At 52.9% G+C, this 21,589-nt stretch overlaps 3 protein-coding genes across 10 annotated transcripts in view; 2 read left to right on the top strand and 1 right to left on the bottom strand.

Moving 5' to 3' along the window:
* The window catches only part of LOC105482073 (bridging integrator 3), a 48,769-nt gene extending 42,686 nt beyond the window's left edge, over window positions 1–6,083 (top strand). For all 6 annotated transcript variants that reach the window (XM_011741950.3, XM_011741951.3, XM_011741949.3 and 3 more), the window contains 3 exons: window positions 2,424–2,565; window positions 2,742–2,876; window positions 5,216–6,083. In XM_011741950.3, coding sequence (XP_011740252.1) covers window positions 2,424–2,565; window positions 2,742–2,876; window positions 5,216–5,362 — 424 coding nt within the window. In that variant the 3' untranslated portion in view covers window positions 5,363–6,083. The remainder of the gene's footprint in view (window positions 1–2,423; window positions 2,566–2,741; window positions 2,877–5,215) is intronic.
* Window positions 6,084–6,329: 246 nt separating this feature from the next.
* On the bottom strand, window positions 6,330–21,287 carry LOC105482076 (cell cycle and apoptosis regulator 2). 3 transcript variants are annotated; one of them, XM_011741959.3, is made up of 21 exons: window positions 21,152–21,287; window positions 20,162–20,257; window positions 19,815–19,906; window positions 19,295–19,386; window positions 18,969–19,083; window positions 18,669–18,798; window positions 18,081–18,177; window positions 13,622–13,741; window positions 12,455–12,677; window positions 12,265–12,378; window positions 11,766–11,929; window positions 11,174–11,345; window positions 10,858–11,088; window positions 10,523–10,759; window positions 9,252–9,396; window positions 9,038–9,120; window positions 8,309–8,455; window positions 8,066–8,177; window positions 7,781–7,969; window positions 7,439–7,644; window positions 6,330–7,160 (listed from the first exon to the last, which is right to left on the bottom strand). In XM_011741959.3, exons 2-21 carry the CDS (start codon window positions 20,217–20,219, stop codon window positions 7,116–7,118), a joined length of 2,772 nt encoding a protein of 923 aa, XP_011740261.2. In that variant the 5' UTR covers window positions 20,220–20,257; window positions 21,152–21,287; the 3' UTR covers window positions 6,330–7,115. The 3 variants fall into 3 exon arrangements, with proteins under 3 accessions (XP_011740261.2, XP_011740262.2, XP_011740263.2); XM_011741960.2 differs by lacking the exon at window positions 21,152–21,287 and adding an exon at window positions 20,576–20,953; XM_011741961.3 differs by having other exon boundaries at window positions 6,373–7,160; window positions 11,183–11,345.
* On the top strand, window positions 20,612–21,493 carry LOC112426701 (basic salivary proline-rich protein 2). The gene is made up of 2 exons (XM_071067441.1): window positions 20,612–20,642; window positions 20,760–21,493. Exons 1-2 carry the CDS (start codon window positions 20,612–20,614, stop codon window positions 21,404–21,406), a joined length of 678 nt encoding a protein of 225 aa, XP_070923542.1. The 3' UTR covers window positions 21,407–21,493.
* Window positions 21,494–21,589: the final 96 nt, after the last annotated feature.

Genomic DNA, 21,589 nt, shown 5'->3' on the forward strand with positions numbered 1-21,589 from the left:
CAGCCGACAGCTATGGGAAGGAGGCTATGAGAGTGCCGCAGGGGATGTGGGGGGTCAGGCTGCTGGAGCAACGAGCATGCGGCTTCTCCCATCCCGCGCTGTGGAAGGCGCCTTGCGCACACATGGCTTGACACTGTGATGCCCTCCTTCCTGAGGATGTGAGCTCAGGGTGGTGGGATTGAGGCCAGGGCCAGAGAGCTCTCCACCTGCTGCCTCCTGCCTGCCTCTCATCCATGCCCTGTCCCAGTGCCTGCACCCACCCGGCAGCTCCCAGGCACCCACAAGGCCCAGGCACTGGGACCATCCAAGCAGCAGGTGGCTTCTAACACAAGGATAGGGCGAGGACCGGGGTGGCTGCCGGTGGTCCCTTGGCCATTTGGGGTGGTGGGAGAGGCGGCCTGGTATCCTCTCAGGCCCAGCTGCACCTGCTGCCAGAGCACGTGCCTCTCAGCTGCCCAGGAAGGGGGCGGGGCTCCCCAGCAGCTGCAGCTCCACCACGCAGCTGCCCTGGGCAAAAGCATCAAGCCTAGCTCCTCCCAGCGGTCTCACTCCAGCCCACGCCATGGGTGACCATGCGTCCTGGTGGTGTCTGCTTCCCACCCTCAGTTCCGTAGTGCTGAGGGGCCTGCGTTCTCTGCACAGTGCTGGGAGGCCCATGGCTTCTGCCCAGCAAGTCGGTCAGATGCTGGTTTGATTACTGTCTAAGGGCACGGGTGAGGATTCAGGGTGCTTTGGTGGCTTCACCCACTTAGCACCTTGTTAGACAGGGAGTTAGTTACGGACACTGTTGAGGTAGAGGATTCACGTTAGTAGCCTGTCTTGGGGATAAGCCCTTTGTTTCATCAAAATCTGCCCCTGGGTCTGTGACTTAGTTTGGGGCATTTAATGCTTTGGTAAAGTTTATATCCACTTATTCTCTGGCAAAACTGTTACCTCAAATGGACACCTGATTTGTGAGGCTTTTTAAAACCAGGCCGGCCGCGATGGCTTATGCCTGTAATCCCAGCACTTTGGGAGGCCGAGGCGGGTGGATCACCCAAGGTCAGGAGTTGAAGACCAGCCTGGCCAACATGGTGAAACCCCGTCTCTCCTAAAAATACGAAAATTAGCTGGGCATAGTGGCGCACGCCTGTAATCCCAGCTCCTTGGGAGGCTGAGGCATGAGAATCACTGGAACCCGGGAGGCAGAGGCTGCAGTGAGCAGAGATCACACCACTGCACTCCAGCCTGGGTGAGAGAGCAAGACTCTCTCTAAACCAGATTCTTGGTCATGCCCTTTGAGAGGCAGATCTGGGAAGTCCTGCTCCGTGTGGTGCCTGAGCTCCTGGAACCTGACAGTGAGTCTCTGAGCGCCTGTGAGAGGCTGACCCAAGCTTCAGTGACTGCCTCCTGCCCTCGTCTTTCCTCCTCTCTGGGTTCCCATAAAAACCTCCAGGAGGAACCACCTCTTCTGGTCCTGGGGGACCTCCGAATGGCCACAGAGTCACGAGCTCCCTGGGCTGCACAGCCAGATCCCGGGCGCTCAGGGTCTCTGGCTTGCCTGGTAGACGCCACCTGCCATCGTGCCGAGGGCCAGCCCTCTAGCAGCAGCAGCAGCAAGAGCCTTAGGAGAGCACTGCTCTGGTCACTAGAGGCCACGTGGGTCCCAAAGATGAGGCCCGTGTGGACCTGCAGCATCACGACATCCACCGCTGCTCTCTCTGGGGCCCCTCTTCTGAGTCTCCCATGCGGTCCCTTCTAGTCACGGTGGGGTAGTAGGAGGTCCTCGGGCCATTTTACTGAAGCGGCTGGTTGGCACTTTGGCTGTTCCAGTGGCAGAACCATAGGATTTCTGCTGCTTTCGTGTTGCCAAGGAGCCCTTGAAGGAGAAGATGCCCTGGGCCAGGACGGAGTTCAGATTTCAGTTCTGCCACCTGCCGGTGGCACTGTGAGGGCTGGAAAGGGTGCCAGACAGAGAACATGGACACCTGTGTTGTCTTCTAGACCTTTTCTGCCCAATGGTGACCTTGGATGAGTCATAGGTCATCTCTCTGTCCTCAGTTTCCCTCCTTTTTAAAAGTGAGGTCTTGGCCAGATGACTTCAAGGCACCTTCCCCACAATCCTCTAGTCCATTGTGTGATAAAGCTCACAGGAGGTGGGGATCAGGGCACCTTTCATTCCTGGGCCACCCTGTGCTGCCGGACTCCCGGGACCTGGCCCACAGCCCCGCCCCCTCTCATTTGCCCTCACCCCACGACATCGTCCGCTTTCGCACAAGCTCCGGGGGACAGGGCCTCATCTGTCTTGTTCACGGTGAACTCCCCAAGACCTAGAGCAGGGTCTGGCACTTAGTTAGGTGCTCAGGGCACATTTATGGAAAAGTGAGTGCTGACCAGGCTGCCCCTCCAAGAGCGGGCCCATCTCCAGCCAGCTTGTCCCACAGGTTCGGCAGCGTCTTCCCGAGCCTCAACATGGCGGTGAAGCGGCGGGAACAGGCCTTGCAGGACTACAGGAGGCTGCAGGCCAAGGTGGAGAAGTATGAGGAAAAGGAGAAGACGGGGCCAGTGCTGGCCAAGCTCCACCAGGTACCAGGGGAGACAGGCGGGCAGGGGCTGGACAGATGGGCAACTGTGGCCACCTGTGGTAAGTCCCTCCCTTCACCTGGGGACACCAGGACCAAGACACCAGCCGTCCCCACCCATCCCATATCCCACACCCAGCAGTGAGACAGAGCTTTGACAGCCAGGGTCTTGTTCCCTAGGCGCGAGAGGAGCTGCGGCCTGTGCGGGAGGACTTCGAGGCCAAGAACAGGCAGCTGCTGGAGGAGATGCCGCGCTTCTACGGCAGCCGCCTCGACTACTTCCAGCCCAGCTTTGAGTCCCTCATCCGAGCACAGGTGAGGCCCAGACGCTCTTCCTCTGGGTGGACATAGTTCATGCCACTCCCTGTTACCCACGCTGGAAGGGTGGCTTAGCCATTCTCCACAAAGACAGGGCACCCACCCCAGGCACGGCCCCGAAGGAATTCATTCCAGTACCAGAGTCCCCGGCTCGGCGACTTGGGAACCCTGTCTGCTGCTAGAGTCCTCACGTTGCTCTGGTGAATCCCAGAGCAGGCATGGCCGAGGTTCCCTTTTGTCCGGCAGTTCCTCCCTGGATCTCTCTGCATTTCACTCTGAGTAGCCCCTCTGTCCCGCACCCTCAGGTGTGCAGGTTCTTGACCTGGGGTGGTGCTGAGGAGAAAGGGATCTGGAGAGTGGAGGCCTATTCTGAGGACTCAGCTCCCCTCCCCTACACCCTGAGCCAGTCTTCTTTTTAGCAGGAAACGGCAGGAGTCCTGCCTTGGAGCCACTAGGGAAGGGGTGCCAGAGCCCTGGGGAGAGCCACACTCAGGGCTGCTGCTAGGGCCCTGGGGTGGAAAGGCAGGCCTGGAGGCATGGGGGCGCCACTGGGGGTCAGACACAGGCCAGGCCCCAGTGTCCCCTTCCACTCGGGGATGGGAGGACACGGAGTGGCAACACCTGTGGCTCCCACGCTCCTCACCCTCCTCCATCTTCAAGCCTTTAGCAAGGATTGTTCCCCCAACCGGCAAAATAGAAAAGGGTGGGCACCCATGCCAGAAGCGGGTCCCTTCCACACAGGACCCTGTTGATGGCTCGTAACTCAGCGACAGCCTCAGTACCCCAACACCCTTAGCATCCATCTGCGCCAGGTCCCTGAGCCGCAGACTGCGCCACCTGAGTGGGTATTTGGCGCCCTCCAGTGGCCGTTCCCTACCGGCCCCGCAGTCACAGCCACGAAGCCCTGGCCCGCACACCCACCCTGCCGGGCCGAAGTCAGGGTGGCCACCCACCCCAATCAGGACGCCTGAGCAGGGTTCATGCTAGGGCTGGGCCTTGTCAGTGACTCACGTACTTGGGCCTGTGCCATCTGTAGGCAGCATGAGACCTAGAGCCTTCTGCAGGAGGGGTGGGGACTTCTCCCGACACTTGCTCCTGCAGTGAGGGCTCCCTTCAGCCGCCCCATTGGGTTCACGGGAGACCTGGCCCTGCCCCTTCCTTACTATCACCTAGGTGCTGCCCTACACCCTCCCTCCTGTTGCTCACAGGAGGAAGCCACAGGGTGCCAGGCTCTCGCATGCCCAGGTTGGAGCAGATGGGAGGCCAGGGATGCCCTGTAACCAGGCAGCATTGCTGGGGGCTGTTGACTGCCTCCTGGGCCCCAGCCTCCTCCTCACCCGCCCGGCTGCCATTAGTCATGGAGAAGTGAGCATCCCCGGTGACTCAGAGCGCAGTGGCTTGGGCAGGGAGGGGCGGGTAGGGCAGCCCACCCCCAGCCCAGAGGTGACAGCAGTGTTGAGACCAGCTCACTTTAGCTCCCCGTCGGCCGGCAGAAATCTCACCTCAGGAGTGTCAGCCGTGGGTCCCTGCCCCACCTGGCTTTTCCCACAAGGTCCCCGTAGTGTCTAGAGCTCCTCCTTGTGTCTAGAGTGCAAAGTGTGGAAGCTTTCAGGAAACTACATGTGTTCATTGGGTCATGAGATAGAAACTGAGGCAGAAGTGGCCCCTGTTGTCTGTGGAAAAGCCCCTGGTCCTCAGCCATCTGTGAGAACTGACAGGCCTCCCCATTCCTCCACCTGCCCCACCCTCATCCCTGTGTCCCTTCCCACCCCGGTTCTGGTGCCTCCCTAGAGGGACCCTGGCAGTGAACCTGGCCTCTGAGCTGTCCCCTTGGCCACACAGCTTGGGCCATGAGCAAGGGTGGGATGCAAGTTGGGAGGGAATGGAAGGCTAGACGGGCATCCCCTTTCTCACCTGTGCTTCTAAAGGGCTTCTAAAGGGCTTTGGGAGCCACCAGTCTACCGTACCCTCTTTCTGCCATGGACAAAAGCCGTGGGTTCTCCCCTAGCTTACAAAAAGCAGTAAAACTCGTCATGGTGCCCAACATCCCACAGTTGCCCTAGGAGGCCCATGCCTTCCTGCACCTGCTGCTGCGGAAACCAGGCGCCCAAAGCAGGGGCACCTCCACCTGCAGCCACTGAGGCCCTGTTGCTCCCCGGCTCGTTTTGGTTCAGTCTTAGCTAGAGCCTTTCCATGCCCTGCACATTCCCAAAGGCACACTGCTACACAGCTCCAGAGGGGTGAGGGCAGGGGGTAGCAGAGGAGTGTGAGCCTCTCGCCCTCTGAAGCACATGGTTTTCTGGAGCCAGCATGTGCCAACCCGCCTCCCCCCCCAGGTTGTGTACTACTCGGAAATGCACAAGATCTTTGGAGACCTGACCCAGCAGCTTGACCAGCCAGGCCACTCCGATGAGCAGCGGGAGCGGGAGAACGAGGCCAAACTCAGTGAGCTCCGGGCCCTCTCCATTGTGGCCGATGACTGAATCCCCGTCACTCTTGGACGACTCCTGTGACACGGTCAGCCTTGCTCGTCCTTGCCCTTCTCAGGGCTAACTGCTCCTCTCACAGGCTGGGGACAGAGGTGGCCCTGGTTCACTTGCCGGCCCTTTGCAATGAATGACTCTTCCTGAGCCTGGCACCAGGATCCCTAGACAGGCCGCTGTCTCCCCACTCACAGCCCCAGCAGGTAAGCAGTGTAGACAAACCCTTGGGGCTTTTTTATTTGGAGAACCGTCCAGCATGCATCCTGGCCCATGGCCTGAGCAAGCTGCAGCCCTTCTGAAGCCGTGGGCTTTGTCGGCTCAGTTGGGGGTCTTAGCCCTGCATGCATTGTGGGCATCAAATCTACCTCCAAAAGACCCATCCTGGGGAGCCCTCTGGCCCCTCGTTGCCTTTTCACTTAAAAGCCTCTTTTTTCTGGGAGAGGCCCTGAACCCTGCCCAGGAGAGCTGTTCCTCCACCCTGGCAGGCCCTCAGCCAGCTTCCTAGCAAGACAAAAGCTACCCTCGTGACTTTGGGACCCAAGTCGTTGGGGTTCCCGAGGTCACTGAGAACTGTTACCTCGGGACCTCAAACTGTCAGTGGAACTGTCCCACCACACATAATGTCCCACAAGAATTCGCATGTCTCAAAGCAAAAACAGTGGGTTTGTGTCTCACCTGAGTATTTGGAATTTTATTTTTTCAAGTAAAGTTTTCAATGCAATGTCCACATGGTATTGTTATAACTTAGGGCGAGCAGGGGAAATTCCTCTTCCAGGGCCTGCTGCCCTCCGCTGAGCAGCAGCACCCTCCAGCAGGCAGCCCAGCACGCAGGGGTCTGTGTGCGCCTCCCCGGCCCTGCCCCACCTTTTGGAGTGAACTGCACCGTGGTCCAGCAGAGATGCTGGGTGGAAGGGCACGCAGGCAAGCCTAGGAGAGGAGTAGGAAGAGCTGTGGAGGACACGCTCGGTTTGTTTTTGACTTTGGTTTATTTAAAAAACAAGCCAAAAAAAAAAAAAAAAAACCCAACTTTATATACAAAGTCAAACTGAAACCACGGATTATGGAAAGAGGCAAGAATTATGGGTAACAGGGGAGAAGGCTGGGCCAGAGCCAATACCACATTCTGAACACAGGAGCCACGGGAAAGAGGTGCTGGTTTCTTCTGGCAAATCTGGGGTGACTGAACACAGTGTTCTATTGGCAAACCCAGCCCGACACTGAGCACTTTCTAGCATGGACTCCATTCCCGTGATGGCCAAGGGAGACCCTTCCCCCAGGAGCCTGCATCTGGAACCTAGCAGAGCCTGTGCCATCCGGAGGAGGGGTTGCTTAGCCCCAGCCAGGCTCCACGTCTGTCTCTCCAGTTCAGTTCACTGACATCAGACCTTGTCACACACTTGAAAAGCCTTTTTCTCCCCTGTCTTATTCTAAACTGGAAAAGGACAGGAGAAAGTCAGCACAAGACTAAAAGGGCCCCAGGAGAAATACCAAGGTTGAGGGCAATATGACATTCTAGGGGTGCAAAAGATGTTGTATTTAGTTGTTAACTGGAACCGGGGTTCCTCACACATCCATCCCACATAGCACAGCCCCCAGCCTGATGGCCTGCCGTCCCCTAGAGGCTGAGCATGGGGTCAGGCACCCCTGCCCTGGCTCCCAGGTCTCGCTCCCGCTGCTTTCTGGTACCGCAAGGGCTCCAACTTTGCCGAGCGCCACCGCTGCCCTCACAGGATGGCAGTTCCGTGTGAGGCCGTCAGTTGCTAGGTGCCGGCTCCTCTTTCTCCACCCAGCTGTCAGCCTGTTTGAAACAGATGTACCCAGAATCAGGCCTGGCAAGGCGATCTGAGGACTGCGGACTGTCTCCTGCTGGGAAGCTCCCGCTCGCTGCACGCTGCTGACTGCTCAATTCCCAGAGAACCTGCAACCAGGGGCACACAGCCTGGCAAGCGACGGAAGGAAGAAGCTGGTGCCTGCTGGCCCTCTGGTCACTCCGGACATAGGGGCAAGCACCCTTCCAGGGGTTTCTGGAGCTCAGGGAAAGGAACTATGCTGCCTCCTGGTCCACCCCCACCTTACCTTTTCCACCACCCGCTGGATCTCCAGCTGCAGGGGGGTCAGGCGCCTGCGGAGCTCCTGCAGCAGCCGCTGGAGCTGGCTCTTCTGTCGCTCTGCCATCCGAGCGGTCTCCTCAGCCTCTGCCAGCCGGGCTCGCAGCTCCTGCATCTCTGCCGCCAGCGTCTTATTCGTTACTTCAGTGGCTGAGAAACGGTTATGGCTCTCCTCTGCAAGGTGGAGGAGGAAACAGAGGGACGGCTGCTCCATCAAGGCCCAGAGCACAGGGCAGGGCCTGAGCCTAAGCAACGGACTCCCTACTGGTCTGCACGTGCCCCCGTGGTGGATGCAGCCCTAGGCCCTCACCCAGCTTCAGCTCCAGTGTGTGGATCTTGTTCTCTAGGTAGAGCCGGCCGCTGTCCTGCTGCTCCGCACGCTGCAGCAGGCTCCCCACGTTGATCAGGCTGCCATTGTGGGACACCAAGGCTTTGTGTTCCGTAGGGGCGGCACCTGGCTTCGTGCTCTTCCCAGAAGGGGGCAGCAGGTCCAGGTTTCCTAGAGGGAACCATGAAAAAGATTGCAGGATGGGGTCTCCGGAGAGGGCAGCCTGCCCTACCCGTGCCCAGGAAGGCTGCAGGGCTCAGGACATACCAAAGAGCACCTCCTCGGGAAGGCCACCGTCCAGGCCCTCCTGGCGGCTGTACTGAAGGCTCCGGTACTGGCAGATGTTCTGGGTCACCACCCTGCTGACCAGCTGCTTGGCCTGCAGAAAACACACCCCCAGACACCTGCTGACCAGAAGGCCCAGTCCCCGACCCTGGCCGTGGGCAGGAACCTGGAGCAGGAGCAAGTGCAGGCCTGTGCCCATGTGCTGAGGCAGAAGAAAGAAGGTACCTGCTCTGCACTGAGCCGGATCCCAAGGGTAAGGAGGATCCTCTCCAAGTCTCGCCGGTGCAAGTAGCCACACCAGTTGGCATCAAAGAACACAAAAGCAAGCAGACAGTCCAAGGGGAGCACAGCAGAGGGATCCAGCTCCTTGGGCTGCAAAGAAAACAAAGATGAGCAGGATTTTCAAATAGTTCCCTCAGTGGCTCTATCGCCCAGGATTCAGCCTGTTCAGAATCCAGTGGCTCGGGCCACATGAGCTCAGGCCACATGCAGTAATGCATGCCTAAAGTCTCTGCTACTGGGGAGGCTAAGGCAGGAGCATCACTTGAACCCAGGAGTTCGAAGCTGCAGTGCACTATGCTCATGCCTGTCAACCACTGTGCCCCAGCCTGGGCAACATAGCGAGACCCCGTCTCTAAAACACAAAACATCAAGCAGCCTGGCTGATGTTCATCACACCCAAGCCAGCCTTCCTCTCTGGGGCACTTTCACAAAAGCTCCTGTGCTCCTCTCTCAGGAGAGGATCAAATACCTCTCTCCCATTCACCCCGACAGACACTGAAATGTTCTCCTGGAGCCTATGAACGTGCCCTTCCATGAGCCAAGGACCACACTGTGTGTTGGGTCCATCAAGAAAGGAAATCACTGGTAAGCATCCTTCTCCCAGGAGTGTGCCGAAGGCCTTGCCAAGCCTCACCACCACTAAGGCCCAGAGAGGTGGAGAAGAGGCCTCACCATGTCCTGAAGTGAAGAGAACTCCATCTCTGACTGGTTTGAGGCAACGGACCGGACCTCCGAATCCTCCAGCTTTGCTCCTGCTACAGAAAGCCCAAGATAAATGGAGAGCAGGGCCCACCCAGCTCCACAGTCCAAAAATTAAAACCAGCTTGGCCACAGGTGGAAAGCCACATCCCGAGCCTGCGAGCTCCCCTCTCACCACTCAACATACCAAACTCCTCCTCTCCATCATCCCTCAGAAGCAACAGTTCTGGGTCCAGGGCCATCTCACACAGGTCCTCGGAAGCCTCGCCCCGGGGTTTTTCTTCTTCCTCTCCCCCAGAAGAGGGTGGTTTGGGCAAAAGCCCATCCTCCTTCTAGGGAGGCAGACGAAGGTGATTAGAAGGAAGGCAGTTACTGTAATTACCAATAGTAATCATGGCTGACACCTGAGTAATAAGTATGCCCCGGGCACTGTATGGAGGGCTCTAGACACCATCTCATTTCATGTATTTAATTTCATTAAGTGGAACTCAGAGCATGCCAGGGCATCACCAGACACCTGGGCTTTTTTCCTCAGGAGTTGATCTTAGTCCCAGAAGAAATTACATTTATTTGATAGTATTTAAACAAAAAACAGCTGGGCACGGTGGCTCACGCCTGTAATCCCAGCACTCCTGAGGTCAGGAGTTCAAGACCAGCCAGGCCAACATGGTGAAACCCCATCTCTACAAAAGTACAAAACTTAGCCAGGCATGGTGGTGGGTGCCTATGATCTCAGCTACTCGAGAGGCTGAGGCAGGAGAACCGCTTGAACCTGGGAGGCAGAGGTTGCAGTGAGCCGAGGTTGTGCCACTGCACTCCAGCCTGGGCGACAGAGCAAGACTCCATCTCAAAGAAAAAAAAAGACTAGTATTTTAGAAAAGGTTTACAAATTTTATTGTTTACTTTTTTTCAAGAGAGTCTTGCTCTCTCACCCAGGGCGGAGTGCAGTGGCACAACCTCGGCTCACTGCAACCTCCACCTCCCTTGGTTCAAGGATTCTCCTGCCTCAGCCTCCTGAGTAGCTAAGAATACAGATATGCACCACCACGCCCAGCTAATTTCTGTATTTTTAGTAGAGACAGGGTTTTACCATATTGGCCAGGCTGGTCTCAAACTCCTGACCTCGTGATCTGCCCGCCTTGGCCTCCCAAAGTGCTGGGATTACACCCCACCTACAATATTTTCTAGTTAACCATCAGACAATCAAAGCACCCCACTCTGCTAAGCATTTTCAGTGACTGGGGTTTCTATGCTGTCAGGCTCCTCAGCCATGCTCCCTGCACTCCTCTGCGCCACCTTCCCTTCCACTAGGTGTGCCACTTACTAGCTGTGTGGCCTCAGTGCATGCTGAGCAAGGGAGTGGGGAATGAGCTAGGGCGCAGGAAGCACTCAGAGCCTAGGGTGAAGATGCGTGGTCACGGTAAGCACTACGACAGCCTGAGGTGGCAGGGTACTCACCAGTGGGGGCTCTGACTCGGCAGCCGGGCCCTCATTCTGTGCCTCATCCTTGGGCTCCTTGACCACCTCCTCTTTGATGGCTTCTTCCTCCTTGGTGGCTTCCTCCTTGGCCGCCTCCTCCTTCTCAGGTTCAGGTGGGGACACGACCTTTTCAGGAAGGCTCAGCAGCATCTTATAAACCCTATAGCCAAAATCCCTCTGGAGCATCTCCAGAAACAGCTCAGCCAGCACCATCACCTGACGGGGATGTGGCAGGGTCCATGAGCATCAGGAAGAAAGACTGCTCAAGGCCCACAGATCCCAGCCCATAGCCTCCCCAAGACTCTGACACCTGCCTCAAAAGAGATCCTTTCTTTTGGCCTCCGATCCTCCACAATCCCATGGAGGGACAGGTTCACACAGCCAGGGCGTGCGATGACAGCAGGTTCTAGTGGGGGTGGAGGGGCCTCTGGGAGATCAGTGTCCGTTTCCTGCTGTGTGCTGGCCTCTGAAGGTTCTGCGTTCCGTCTAGAAGTGTCTGCTGCTTGCTCCAAGGCGTCCGGTGCCTGTTCAGTAGGCTCCATTTCCTGTGACAATAGCCAAGATGAGACCCTCTGGGTCCCAGGATCAGGCCACCTATATCTCCCGCTGCTGGCTAAGGCACAGCCTTACCCCTGATACCTCCTGGGTCGAAGGAGCTGCCTCTGCAGCTTTCTGCTGGCACAGGGCCTCCCACTCCTCCAAAGTAGGCATGATGGTCCAGACGTCCGGCAGGTATACCACCACTGTCTGGAGCCGCCGGGGGGGTCCCGGCTGCAGGTACTGAAACTCGGCAAAGCGCCACCTACACATAGCAAAAGGAAGTACTAACTTCGTTACTGACAACTCCACGCAGACACCACATTCACAGGCAAGGGCTTCAGTTTCCAGTCAGCACTCAATAAGCACATACTGCAAGCCAAGCTTTGAAAACACAACAGCAAAGCTACAGACCAAGTCCTCAAGAAATGGTCATGGGGAGGCCGCAACCATACAAGCACCCTACAAGGTGTGAGGACAACTCGAGGGAGTCTCAAGTGCAGCCTGGGGCTCAGCCGGCTTTTGGCATATACCCCACCCTAGCCTGAGGCAGTAGAGGGGGCAGGAGCGGGACTAGGAGGCAGAAGAGAGCTAACCAGCAGAAAGGGGCAGGGACTGGGCCTCCCCAACAAAACCTCCCCAACCTGCTGGGTTGGTACAGCCGAGGCTCAGGAAGCCCACTCACCACTTGGTGCAGCCACTCAAGTCAATGCCGGTCTGGGCCTGCGCACAGCGGATGGCGGTGCGCACCAGCACCTGTGGGTCAGCCTGGGGGTCGAGGCCATCCAGGGAAGGAGACCATTCACCCCCAACCAGCACTGCCTCTTCTTCTTTTCTGCCCAGCAAAAACTGCAAAAAGACATCAGGGATATGAAACAAAAAACTCCGTTACCTGGGTCTCCCACTGCAGGGCAAGGCTGCCGCACATCAGGATGAAGGGAGCAGGAAGTGGGGAAGTCCATCACACAGTGAGGTCTCTATCTGCTAACATGAGCCAGCCACCTAGCGCTCTCTGACTAGTCAGAACAGCTCTGAGCTGTACCTTCCTCCTGGGTAAAACGAGGGGCATTCAGCTCCGAGATGCTTCGTTTCTGTGCATTCAGGAACAGGAGCCGAGCACTCGAAACATGACAGGTTCTGGACATTACCAGTGAATGCATCTCCTCCTGCCCTCCAGCTCTTACCTTAATCTGCTTCAGAGGATGCTCTGGCGTCTCCCTTGGCTCAGCCATGTCATCCACAAAGAGCATGCAACAACGATACAATTCCTCCAACCCCGGGGAAGAGAGCAGTAGTACCTGTGCAGGAGGAGACACTCAGAGCTGCCTTCAGCCTCCAGATATCAGGTTAAGTGACAGACACCTGTCAGCTTACCTTGGAACTATAAGCGGAGTCACTGTCTGCAGGGATGGGCTCAGCACCAGCATCTGGAGCTGCCTCCTTTTCAGAAGAGACCTGGATCCGGCTCGGGTGATGGAGAGAAAAGGGTTGGCTCAGAGGGAAGGCTGACAGCCAACTCAGATGCACGGACAGAAAATCTGAGGGGACCAGGAGGCTGCGGTAACGACGCTGGAGTTCTAGGAAGTCACAGACGGGGCTATAGGAAGACAACAAGGGAATCCAGACTGAGCAAACACTAAAAATTACAAATGAAACCATCAAAGAGTTTACAAAATGGGCAAACTTTTTTTAGTCTGAGAAAGAACTTTTGAAGTAAGGCACCTCTCAAGGAAGCTAGATCAGATCTGACCACTTAACTTACAACCTCTAGATGGCAAAAGTCAAACTAGGAAAGGGAAAAAAGAAAACACTTATAATACAGGACAAAGAAATGGATCATTGCCTTAATATAAAAGAACTTACAAATCAGTAACAAAAAGTTCAAAAGCCTAAAACAGAAAATTGACATCAATAGGTTCTTAAGAGAAATACATAAGAATTAAAAGCCCATGAAAATATGCTCAATCTCACTTATAATTAAAGAAATGCAAATCACATTATCATGTGTCACCAACTAGACAAAGATGAAAAAGTCAGCTAACAGTGTTGGGAAAGGCGTGGGGAAATAAGGATTCCATACCCCACTGGTGGCAGCAGAATGGGCACAGCCTTTTCGGGAGAACTAGCAATAGTTATGGAAGCTTAAAGCAAAGCCTTTGAGCCGGCTGCTCCATTTCTAGGAATTGATCTCAACAAATACACAGGTGTAGGTAGAAGGATGTTCATTCCAAGAAAATTTAGGATAGAGTGCTAATGGAGAACTGGTTAAATAAATCATGTTCATCCATTCAATGAATACTGTGTAGTTGCCAAAAAAAAAAAAAACTGGATCTAATAAATGTTCATATGAAATAAAATCTAAAGTACATTCAGTGAAAAGGCAAACCACCAAACAGTATGTACAACAGGTTTCCATGTGCTTTTTGTTTTGTAAGAAAAGGCTGTGAGAACACACATGTGCACTTGCATAGACCCCATCTCATTTACATGAGAAACTATTACCAGCAGCAAGTCTCAGCCCACCTCAGCCTCGCCGCTCACCTGTCCACAGTGTAGGGAGTGAGGTGGACCCGGTAAGGAGGCAGGTCATGCCTTGGCTTCTTAGCACCCCAGGGCTCTCCAGCAGCCCGCTGTTTGCGTTTCTTGGAGTCATAGTCATCGCTAGAGGTTGACCCATCACCAACAGTAAGAAATCACATTGTTATATGTATTCAATACACACTGAACCAAAAGAATTGGAAACAAGCGCAATCCCTTACATTCAATACATGGAAAAATAAGCCATGCTAACAGCCATACGACAGAATGTTACAAAGATATTAAAATGGATATTTACACTCTTTTAACAACATAGAAAAACATTCCTGTTAAGCAAAAAGCACACTCTGCAACATTGTATACACAGTAGGCCTGAGCTACTGCAAAAACAACTTTAGAAGACTGAAAGGAAATAAAATATTAATGTTGGAAGCCTCCAGTAAGCTTACAAATAATTTTCCATTTTTCTGCACTTCATAAATTATAGTTAACATGTTTTTTTGAAATGAGAAAAAAAACTCATTTCTCTTTTAAAAACAAGGGACGCATATATGAATCCATGCTATGCGTTCTATAAAGTTTATTAGAAGAGACAGTTACAAGGTGCCTGTAATCCCAGCACTTAGGGAGGCCGAGGTGGGCGGATCACTTGAGGTCAGGAGTTCGAGACCAGCCTGACCAACATGGTGAAACCCTGTCTCTACTAAAAATACAAAAAAGTAGCCAAGTGTGGTTGCACATGTCTGTAATCCTAGCTACTCAGAAGGCTGAGAGAGGAGAATCACTTGAACCCGGGAGGTGGAGGTGGCAGTGAGCCGAGATCATGCCATTGCACTCCAGCCTGGGCGACAGAGCGAGACTCTGTCTCCAAAAAAAAAAAAAAAAAAAAGTGACAGCTACAAATCCTTAATAATACACATTAAAGTCATAAAAACAAACCATTTGCTCCAATAGTTCCACTCTTGAAAATTTGTCCCAAGAAAGTTAATTCAAAAGAAAAAGAAAGGCTACACATAGTGAAAAAATAGGAAGCAGCATAAACAGAATAAAAAGCCAAATACCCAGATTTTTATAGTAAATAAAAACAATCACGCAGCCATTAAAACACTCAGGATTATGCTGCAATATGGAAAACTGTTTATAAATACACAAAAATAATTTGAACTCTAAGATTAAAATTGCAAAAAGCATGCACATGTATAGATTTAAACTAGAACACAGGAGAAAAGAGTGGCAAGAGATTTTCCTTTTTTTTTTTTGAGACAGTCTCACTCCGTTGCCCAGGCAGGAGTGCAGTGGCGTGATGTCAGCTCACTACAACTTCCGCCTCCCGGGTTCAAGCAATTCTCCTGCCTCAGCCTCCCGAGTAGCTGGGAATACAGGTACCCACCACCATGCCCGGCTAATTTTTTTTTAGTAGAAATGGGGTTTCACTATCTTGGCCAGGCTGGTTTTGAACTCCTGACCTCAAGTGATCTGCCTGCCTCAGCCTCCCAAAGTGCTAGGATTACAGCTGTGAGCCACCGCACCTGGCCTACATATTTCTATTATTTTAATTTTATATAATAGCATGTACTGCTTTACACATTTTTATAAGTCACTACAGTATTACACTGTAACTACATTGTAAGTACAATAGATATGGGTACAATAAATAAAAATAATTGAGAAGAAAAAACCTTTAGACCATTCATTATAAAGTACCAGACTGATAAGGGGAAAAGCCCCCATGTCACATGAGAGAAATAAAATCAACTGTCATTTATCTGTGCCTCGGTAACTGAGTTGACTGTATTTACCGGAAGGTTTCTGTTCTGCCTTTTAGACCTGCCTGGGTCATTTCCCTATTCATCACACCCCAGTGACTAAGCTGAACAGATTTATCATGAGGCCTGTTCTTTTCTGTTGGCCTGGGTCACTTCCATGTGCGTGAGCATCTGCATCCTAAAGTGGCCTTATTCTCAAGCCCCGATGGGATGTCAGTAGCCCGTGTGTCTAATAGAAGACCCATGCCAAAGCCGCTGTGACAACCTTCCAGCTCACAGTAATGCCATTGGCCTCTAGCTAAACTGTTATGATCCACTCAACGGTGTACACTGTGTGGCCACTTTCCTCCCCTTCCTGTACACTGTCAGGAGGTCATAGGCAGCACCAGGGGCTGAGCTCTCAGGAACCACAGCAGCAGAGCCCACCTGGGTACACCTGTCTAAAAACCGCAGCTCAGTAGTAGCTGCTCAATAAAGACATTGTTCTCTGCATCCCAAAGCCAGGAATTCAAAATAAAGCTTGGCTTCCATGCAAAACATTAATGTGGTTGAGTCCTTCATAAAAGTTGCAAAACTAAATAAATAAAAGTTACTGCCCCAGAATGACCTACTTTGTACCACCCTTGGCCCCACTCTGCACATTCTCTCTACTGACCGATGTTAATATCATATTTCCTTCCCAATGGTGGTATAGGTTGAGTATCCCTTACCTGAAATGCTTAGGACCAGAAGCGTCCTGGGTTTGAAATGTTTTTCAGATTTTGCAATATTTGCATTATACCTACTGGCTGAGCATCCCAAATCCAAAACTCCAAATCTGAAATGCTCAATAAACATTTCCTTTCAGCGCCATGTCAGCACTCAAAAGTTCTGGATTTGAGAGTATTTTGGGTTTTAGGATTTAGGATGCTCAACCTGTACATCCTTTCTGTAGAAGCTGTGACACTGAAGCTAATGGCCAAAGTAATACAACAGACCTTGCATGGGTCTCAGCACATCCAGGACAATCAAATGCAACTGACTAGAGAAAGCCTGAAATTAACCCTAAAGCAGAAAGTCCACAGCAGTCACAGAGCTTCACCCAGGCTACGCTGTCTCAGAAGGCACCTGCTGTGATTTTGTAATGAAGCCTTTAATAAACTCACACAATGTGAGAGGTAGAAGGTCCTTGGAAACTGAGGACCAGGAAGATGCACAGGACAAGAGAAGTGGGTAAATGCAAAACATATACCAGCCACTGGATATACTTATATACTTATGAATATGGTGTCTACAATGGAGAATGGGACACAGGGTTTCAAGTAGTGGAAACCCCATGGCAAACAATCCCAAAGCTTCCCCCTAGTTAGAATTCACAATGGTGAATTCCCACACCTGTAATCCCAGCGCTTTGGGAGGCTGAGGTGGGAGGATCACTTGAGCCCAGGAGTTCAAAACCAGCCTGGGCAACATGGCAAAACCCTTTCTCTGCCCCCCACAAAAATAAATAAATATTTACTTATTTTTTGTAGAGAGAGGTTCCCAAAGCACTGGGATTTATAGGCATGAGCCACTGCACCCAGCCTTACAAAAAACGTTTTAAAAAATTAGTCAAGCATGGTGGTGCACACCTGCAGTCCCAGCTACTCCAGAGGCCGAGGCAGGAAGATGGCTTGTGCCAGAGAGATCAAGGCTGCAATGAGCCATGATCACGCCACCACACTCCACTCTGCGTGACAGAGCAAGACCTTGTCTCAAAAAAAAAAAAAAAAAAAGGGTTAAGGGTTACATGAGATTTCCCATTTGTCAAAATTGTCAAGATTTGTGCATTTCAATCTACGTAAGTTCCACCTTAAATTTTTTTACCTTAACAAAATCAAGTAGAAGCAGTGAGTAGATGGAGGTAGAGATGAAAAAGAATGGTAGCTGATACTTGAAGCAGCTAGGTAATGGGTATAAGGTTCCTCATACCTTTCTGTTTACCTTGCATATACTAAAATTCTCCACTATGACAAATTTAAAATGAAAACAGAACTAGAACAAGTCTTAAATCAGACTAGAGCTTAACTTTTAAAGGTACAAGCAAAACACTCAGGGAGAGTGAGACTGAGGAAGGAACACGTGAACTGGAGAGAGGACAGGACAGCATGCTCCTGGTGGTCCCCAATGCTACAGATGAGACAGGATCACCAGGATACCCTAAAGGCCCAAATCAGCCACGCTTGCTCCACACATGGCTGAGAAAGCTACCTGCATGTCCAAAGCAGAGTGCAATATACACCTTCTAACAGCATACTTATGAGAATAGTGTCTATAAAGGAATGTTTTAAACAACTAAAAGAGATACTGCAGTGTTACTTTTGACATGTTACTATTGAGTTTCCATTCCTGTCATCTCAACTTAGGGACTAGAAATAAAAGAGTATTTAAGAAATATCTCAACATGACATTTTCAAAGATGAACTGTATCAACTTCCTACTTGCTAAACCACTGTATAAAATTCCAATATTTTTATATACATTTCAGTGTGTCCACATACTTCAGAGAAAAGGGACTAGGATCTAGCTGCAGGCAGAGAATGTCAGTGGTAAGCAAAGCCACCTTCCAAGCAGTAGACCTGGCTTCACTTCCTGGCCAACACAAAAAAATAATAATAATAAAATAAAGAGAATGTTAGTGTCAACAAGTGGCCAAAAAAGGAACATCATCCTCTTACCTTCGGCCCTGATCCAACCGTCCATGAGGGCCCCGGGCAGGAAATCTGTTCAGGTGGCTCAGGTGAAGTGTGTGGGATGTCTGGAAGAGACTCAGAGCTGCAGAAAGGAAATGACTGGTGACTCAAAAACCCTAAAAACCAGCTGGGCGCAGTAGCTCACGTCTGTAATCCCAGCACTTTGGGGGGATAATGCGGATGGATCACTTGAAGTCAGGAGTTCAAGACTAGCCTGGCAAACACGGTGAAACCCCGTCTCTACTAGAAATACAAAAAATTAGCCAGGCGAGGTGGTGAATGTCTGTAGTCCCAGCTACTCAGGAGGCTGAGGCAGGAGAATGGCTTGAACCCAGGAGGTGGAGGTTGCAACGAGCCAAGATCGGGTCATTGCACTCCAGCCTGGGCAACAGAGCGAGACTCCATCAAAAAAAAAAAAAAAAATCCTAAACACCTATCCAAATCACCCACCTTTCTTCCAGTACACAGAAATACCCACCTCTACGCTAATGGACTTTCAGCAACAACCTGAAAGTCCATTGATCCAGACTACCCCATAAAGCCACACTCAACAATAGTGCCACTCGTACTCACGCTTCTGAGGAAAGAGTGGGGGAATCCGGTGAGGCTGGAAGATCAACTGAGGCTGAGCTCCCAGGATCCCTTGCTTCTGGCCCAGGGCTGCTACATGCAGAAGGGGAGGTGCTGGGGACTTCAGTAGGGGCTGCAGAACAAGAGCCAGGAAATTCAGGGGACCCCATGGTTGAGGCACTCACTACCTTGGAAAGATACAGTCCCCCCCCTTGAGAAAAGTCAGGGTTTTGCCCAGCTATCAGGGCACAGGGGCTTCCATCCCTCCCCTTTCCAATGCACATGCTAAAGAGAGATGAATACCTGGTTGGAGAGCGTTTGCACCTTGACAGCATTCCAGGGCACTGCCTGGCCTGGGTTGTATGCAGCCTTCACCAGCACCTTCTCACCCAGCTGGGGCAGCCGGCCCTTCACCACACTGCCAGCACACAAGCCAGGAGGCCCCGTTAGGAGAGGGACCCTGGCCAAGCCACCCTGACTGCCCCATGAGGCCTTTCCCATCAAGATTTCCCACACCTTGCACAAAAACAGCAAAGCAGTGGCTTTGGGGAGGGGGGTGGGCAATACCAGCACGGTGACAGAACTGAATCCAATAAGCACTTCCAGTAGGGGACCAACTTCAAGCCTACCTTAGCTGAAAAAAGACCTCTTCATCCACAACCCCAAAGTAGTCATGCAAGCTGGTAACAATACCAGTGAAGACCCGCTGTTTCTCCCCACCCTGTAAGAAAAGGGAGCAGTTGAAAAATAAGAGAGAGGAAGCTGGACAAAATCACACTCTGCCATGAAAGTCTCATCTCAACCCACACCCCTGCTCAGCGTACTGCATCAAGAGTTCACACAGAGTGAAGTACAAGTGTGTGGTGGGCATACTCCATCATTAAGGGTCGGGGCATGTTTGAGCTGGTTCTTGACCCACAACCTTCTTCTAGGACTTCCAGTTCATTAATTCCAAGACGTATGCTAAAGATTTCCCTGGAGCGAGAAATGAAGATGCCCCAGTCTGAAGGCTATCTGGGAAACTCCGTATTAGCCTACTACCAGGAGAGGGATCAGAAATGATAAACACTATTATGTAAGAGATGAAGAGCACCAGGCCTCCATGCATCCAGTCCCAAGGGCAGAAACTACAAGGGATGCCCAACCTACCTGAAGGTGCCTGGCATTCTGGGACAGTTCTGTGGCCACAGGAGGAGTGAGCAAACCAGGAGGAGGGCCCAGAAGAGATGTTGAAGCTGTGCCTATGGGGAAAGAGAAGCAATCTACAGGAACCACCCCTACCACCTTAAGCACTAGAGTCAACCCAAGGATGTGGTAAATCCAAAGGCTACAGCTCCAGCCAGCTCCTCCACAGGGCTTCACTGGCAACCACGGTGGGAATCTCCTGTTTTCCAAAGGAACATCAGCAGCAAATTGCTCTCCACCAGGGAAACCCCAAACTAACTCCACAGCACATACTTCCCAGGATGAGGCCAGGTAGGGAAAAAAGTGATCACCTGAGAAGTTGCGTCCCCCTGGAAGTGGGTTGATCCGCTGGCGCTTAAACTGGGACATTGGGAACGCTGTCCTCTTTCAGAGTCGTGGGGAAAAGCCTTCAATCCAAAAAGAAAGAAGTTAACAGCTCACACGGGAAATTTCCATCTATACCCGGAAAAGTGGAGAATCTTAAGTAAGGATATTAATGAAAACAGGGAGGTGGGTAATGAGAATGAATGAAGGCAATGGATGGAGAGAATATAGAGAAGTAAGAAATGGAACAATAAATTACATTGTTTCAGTTTGCCCTCACAATAACCTAGTGGTGGGTCATATTGTCATGCTGTTTTACAGACAAGGAAACTGGTGCTCAGAGAGAATCAAGAGACTTGCCCGGGGCCACATAATCAGGTAGTGACAAAACTGGTACTCACACCCAGGCCACCCAACAACTTAGCGCTCCTCTCACTATGCCACGCCACCCCCAGAGTAGTTGGCGGGGTGAGGGGCTGGAGAGAGCCCCGATGACATTCCTTCATTCAAAAACATCCGCCAAAACCCTCCACGCAGGGCCCGGAAAAATGGAGGAGACCGGTGCCGGCGAGGAGATGGTGTGAGCCCTCTCCCCGGAAGCCCGACCCGTTGTTTCCTCGACCGGCTGGTGGGAAGGCAGCTCCCTGGCCGACCGAACGCGAAACCGGCTGCGCGCCACCCTCCTGCTCCCACGCTCCCGGGCCCTCCGCTCCGGCCTCAGCAGCCGCCAGCGCCAGGTCTCCCGGCAGGGCCGCGGCGAGGCCACCGAGGGAGGACTGAGGCGCGCGGTTTCTCCTCCTCCCGCCCGCCCCCAAGGCCGAGGCCGTTGCCAGGGAGACGGGACTTGCAGTCCAAAGAGGGGCTCGGCCCCTTCCGCGCCCCACGCATCTTCGCCGCCCGGCCCTCGCAGTCCCTCGGTCAGCGGAGGGACGGAGGGGCGAAGGGGCAGAGGGGCGGCGAGGGGCCCCCTAACCCACCTGCGGGCCAGGGCAGCGACACCGGGGGGACAAAGACACCCGGAACCACCACAGCCGCTGCTGCCGCCGCCACCGGAAGCGCCTCTCCGGAAGCGCGACCACTGGTCGGAAGCTGCCACTCTCCCGGATATGGTCCCTCCCTCGTCTCCGCCGACCTCTCCCTTCCCCCACGCCGGCCTGCCATCCCGCGGCAACTGGGGAGCGGAAGTGCGCCTTCCCGGATCGAATGCGCGTCAGGAAGTCGCGCCTCGATAGTGTCCTCGCTAAAGAATCCCATCAGAAAAGAAGGCTTCGGATCATTGGTTCCGGAATCAAAGGCAGCGGGAGCCGGACTACCCCAAACACAAGGAACCCCCGACTGCTTACCACGCCCGCCTCCCTCTGGCAGTCGAGACTGCAACAGATGAGGAAACCAGCCCCTCCTGACTGGAGGAGGAG

Source organism: Macaca nemestrina, chromosome 8, assembly GCF_043159975.1.
Source record: "Macaca nemestrina isolate mMacNem1 chromosome 8, mMacNem.hap1, whole genome shotgun sequence".
Taxonomy (NCBI): Eukaryota; Metazoa; Chordata; class Mammalia; order Primates; family Cercopithecidae; genus Macaca; species Macaca nemestrina.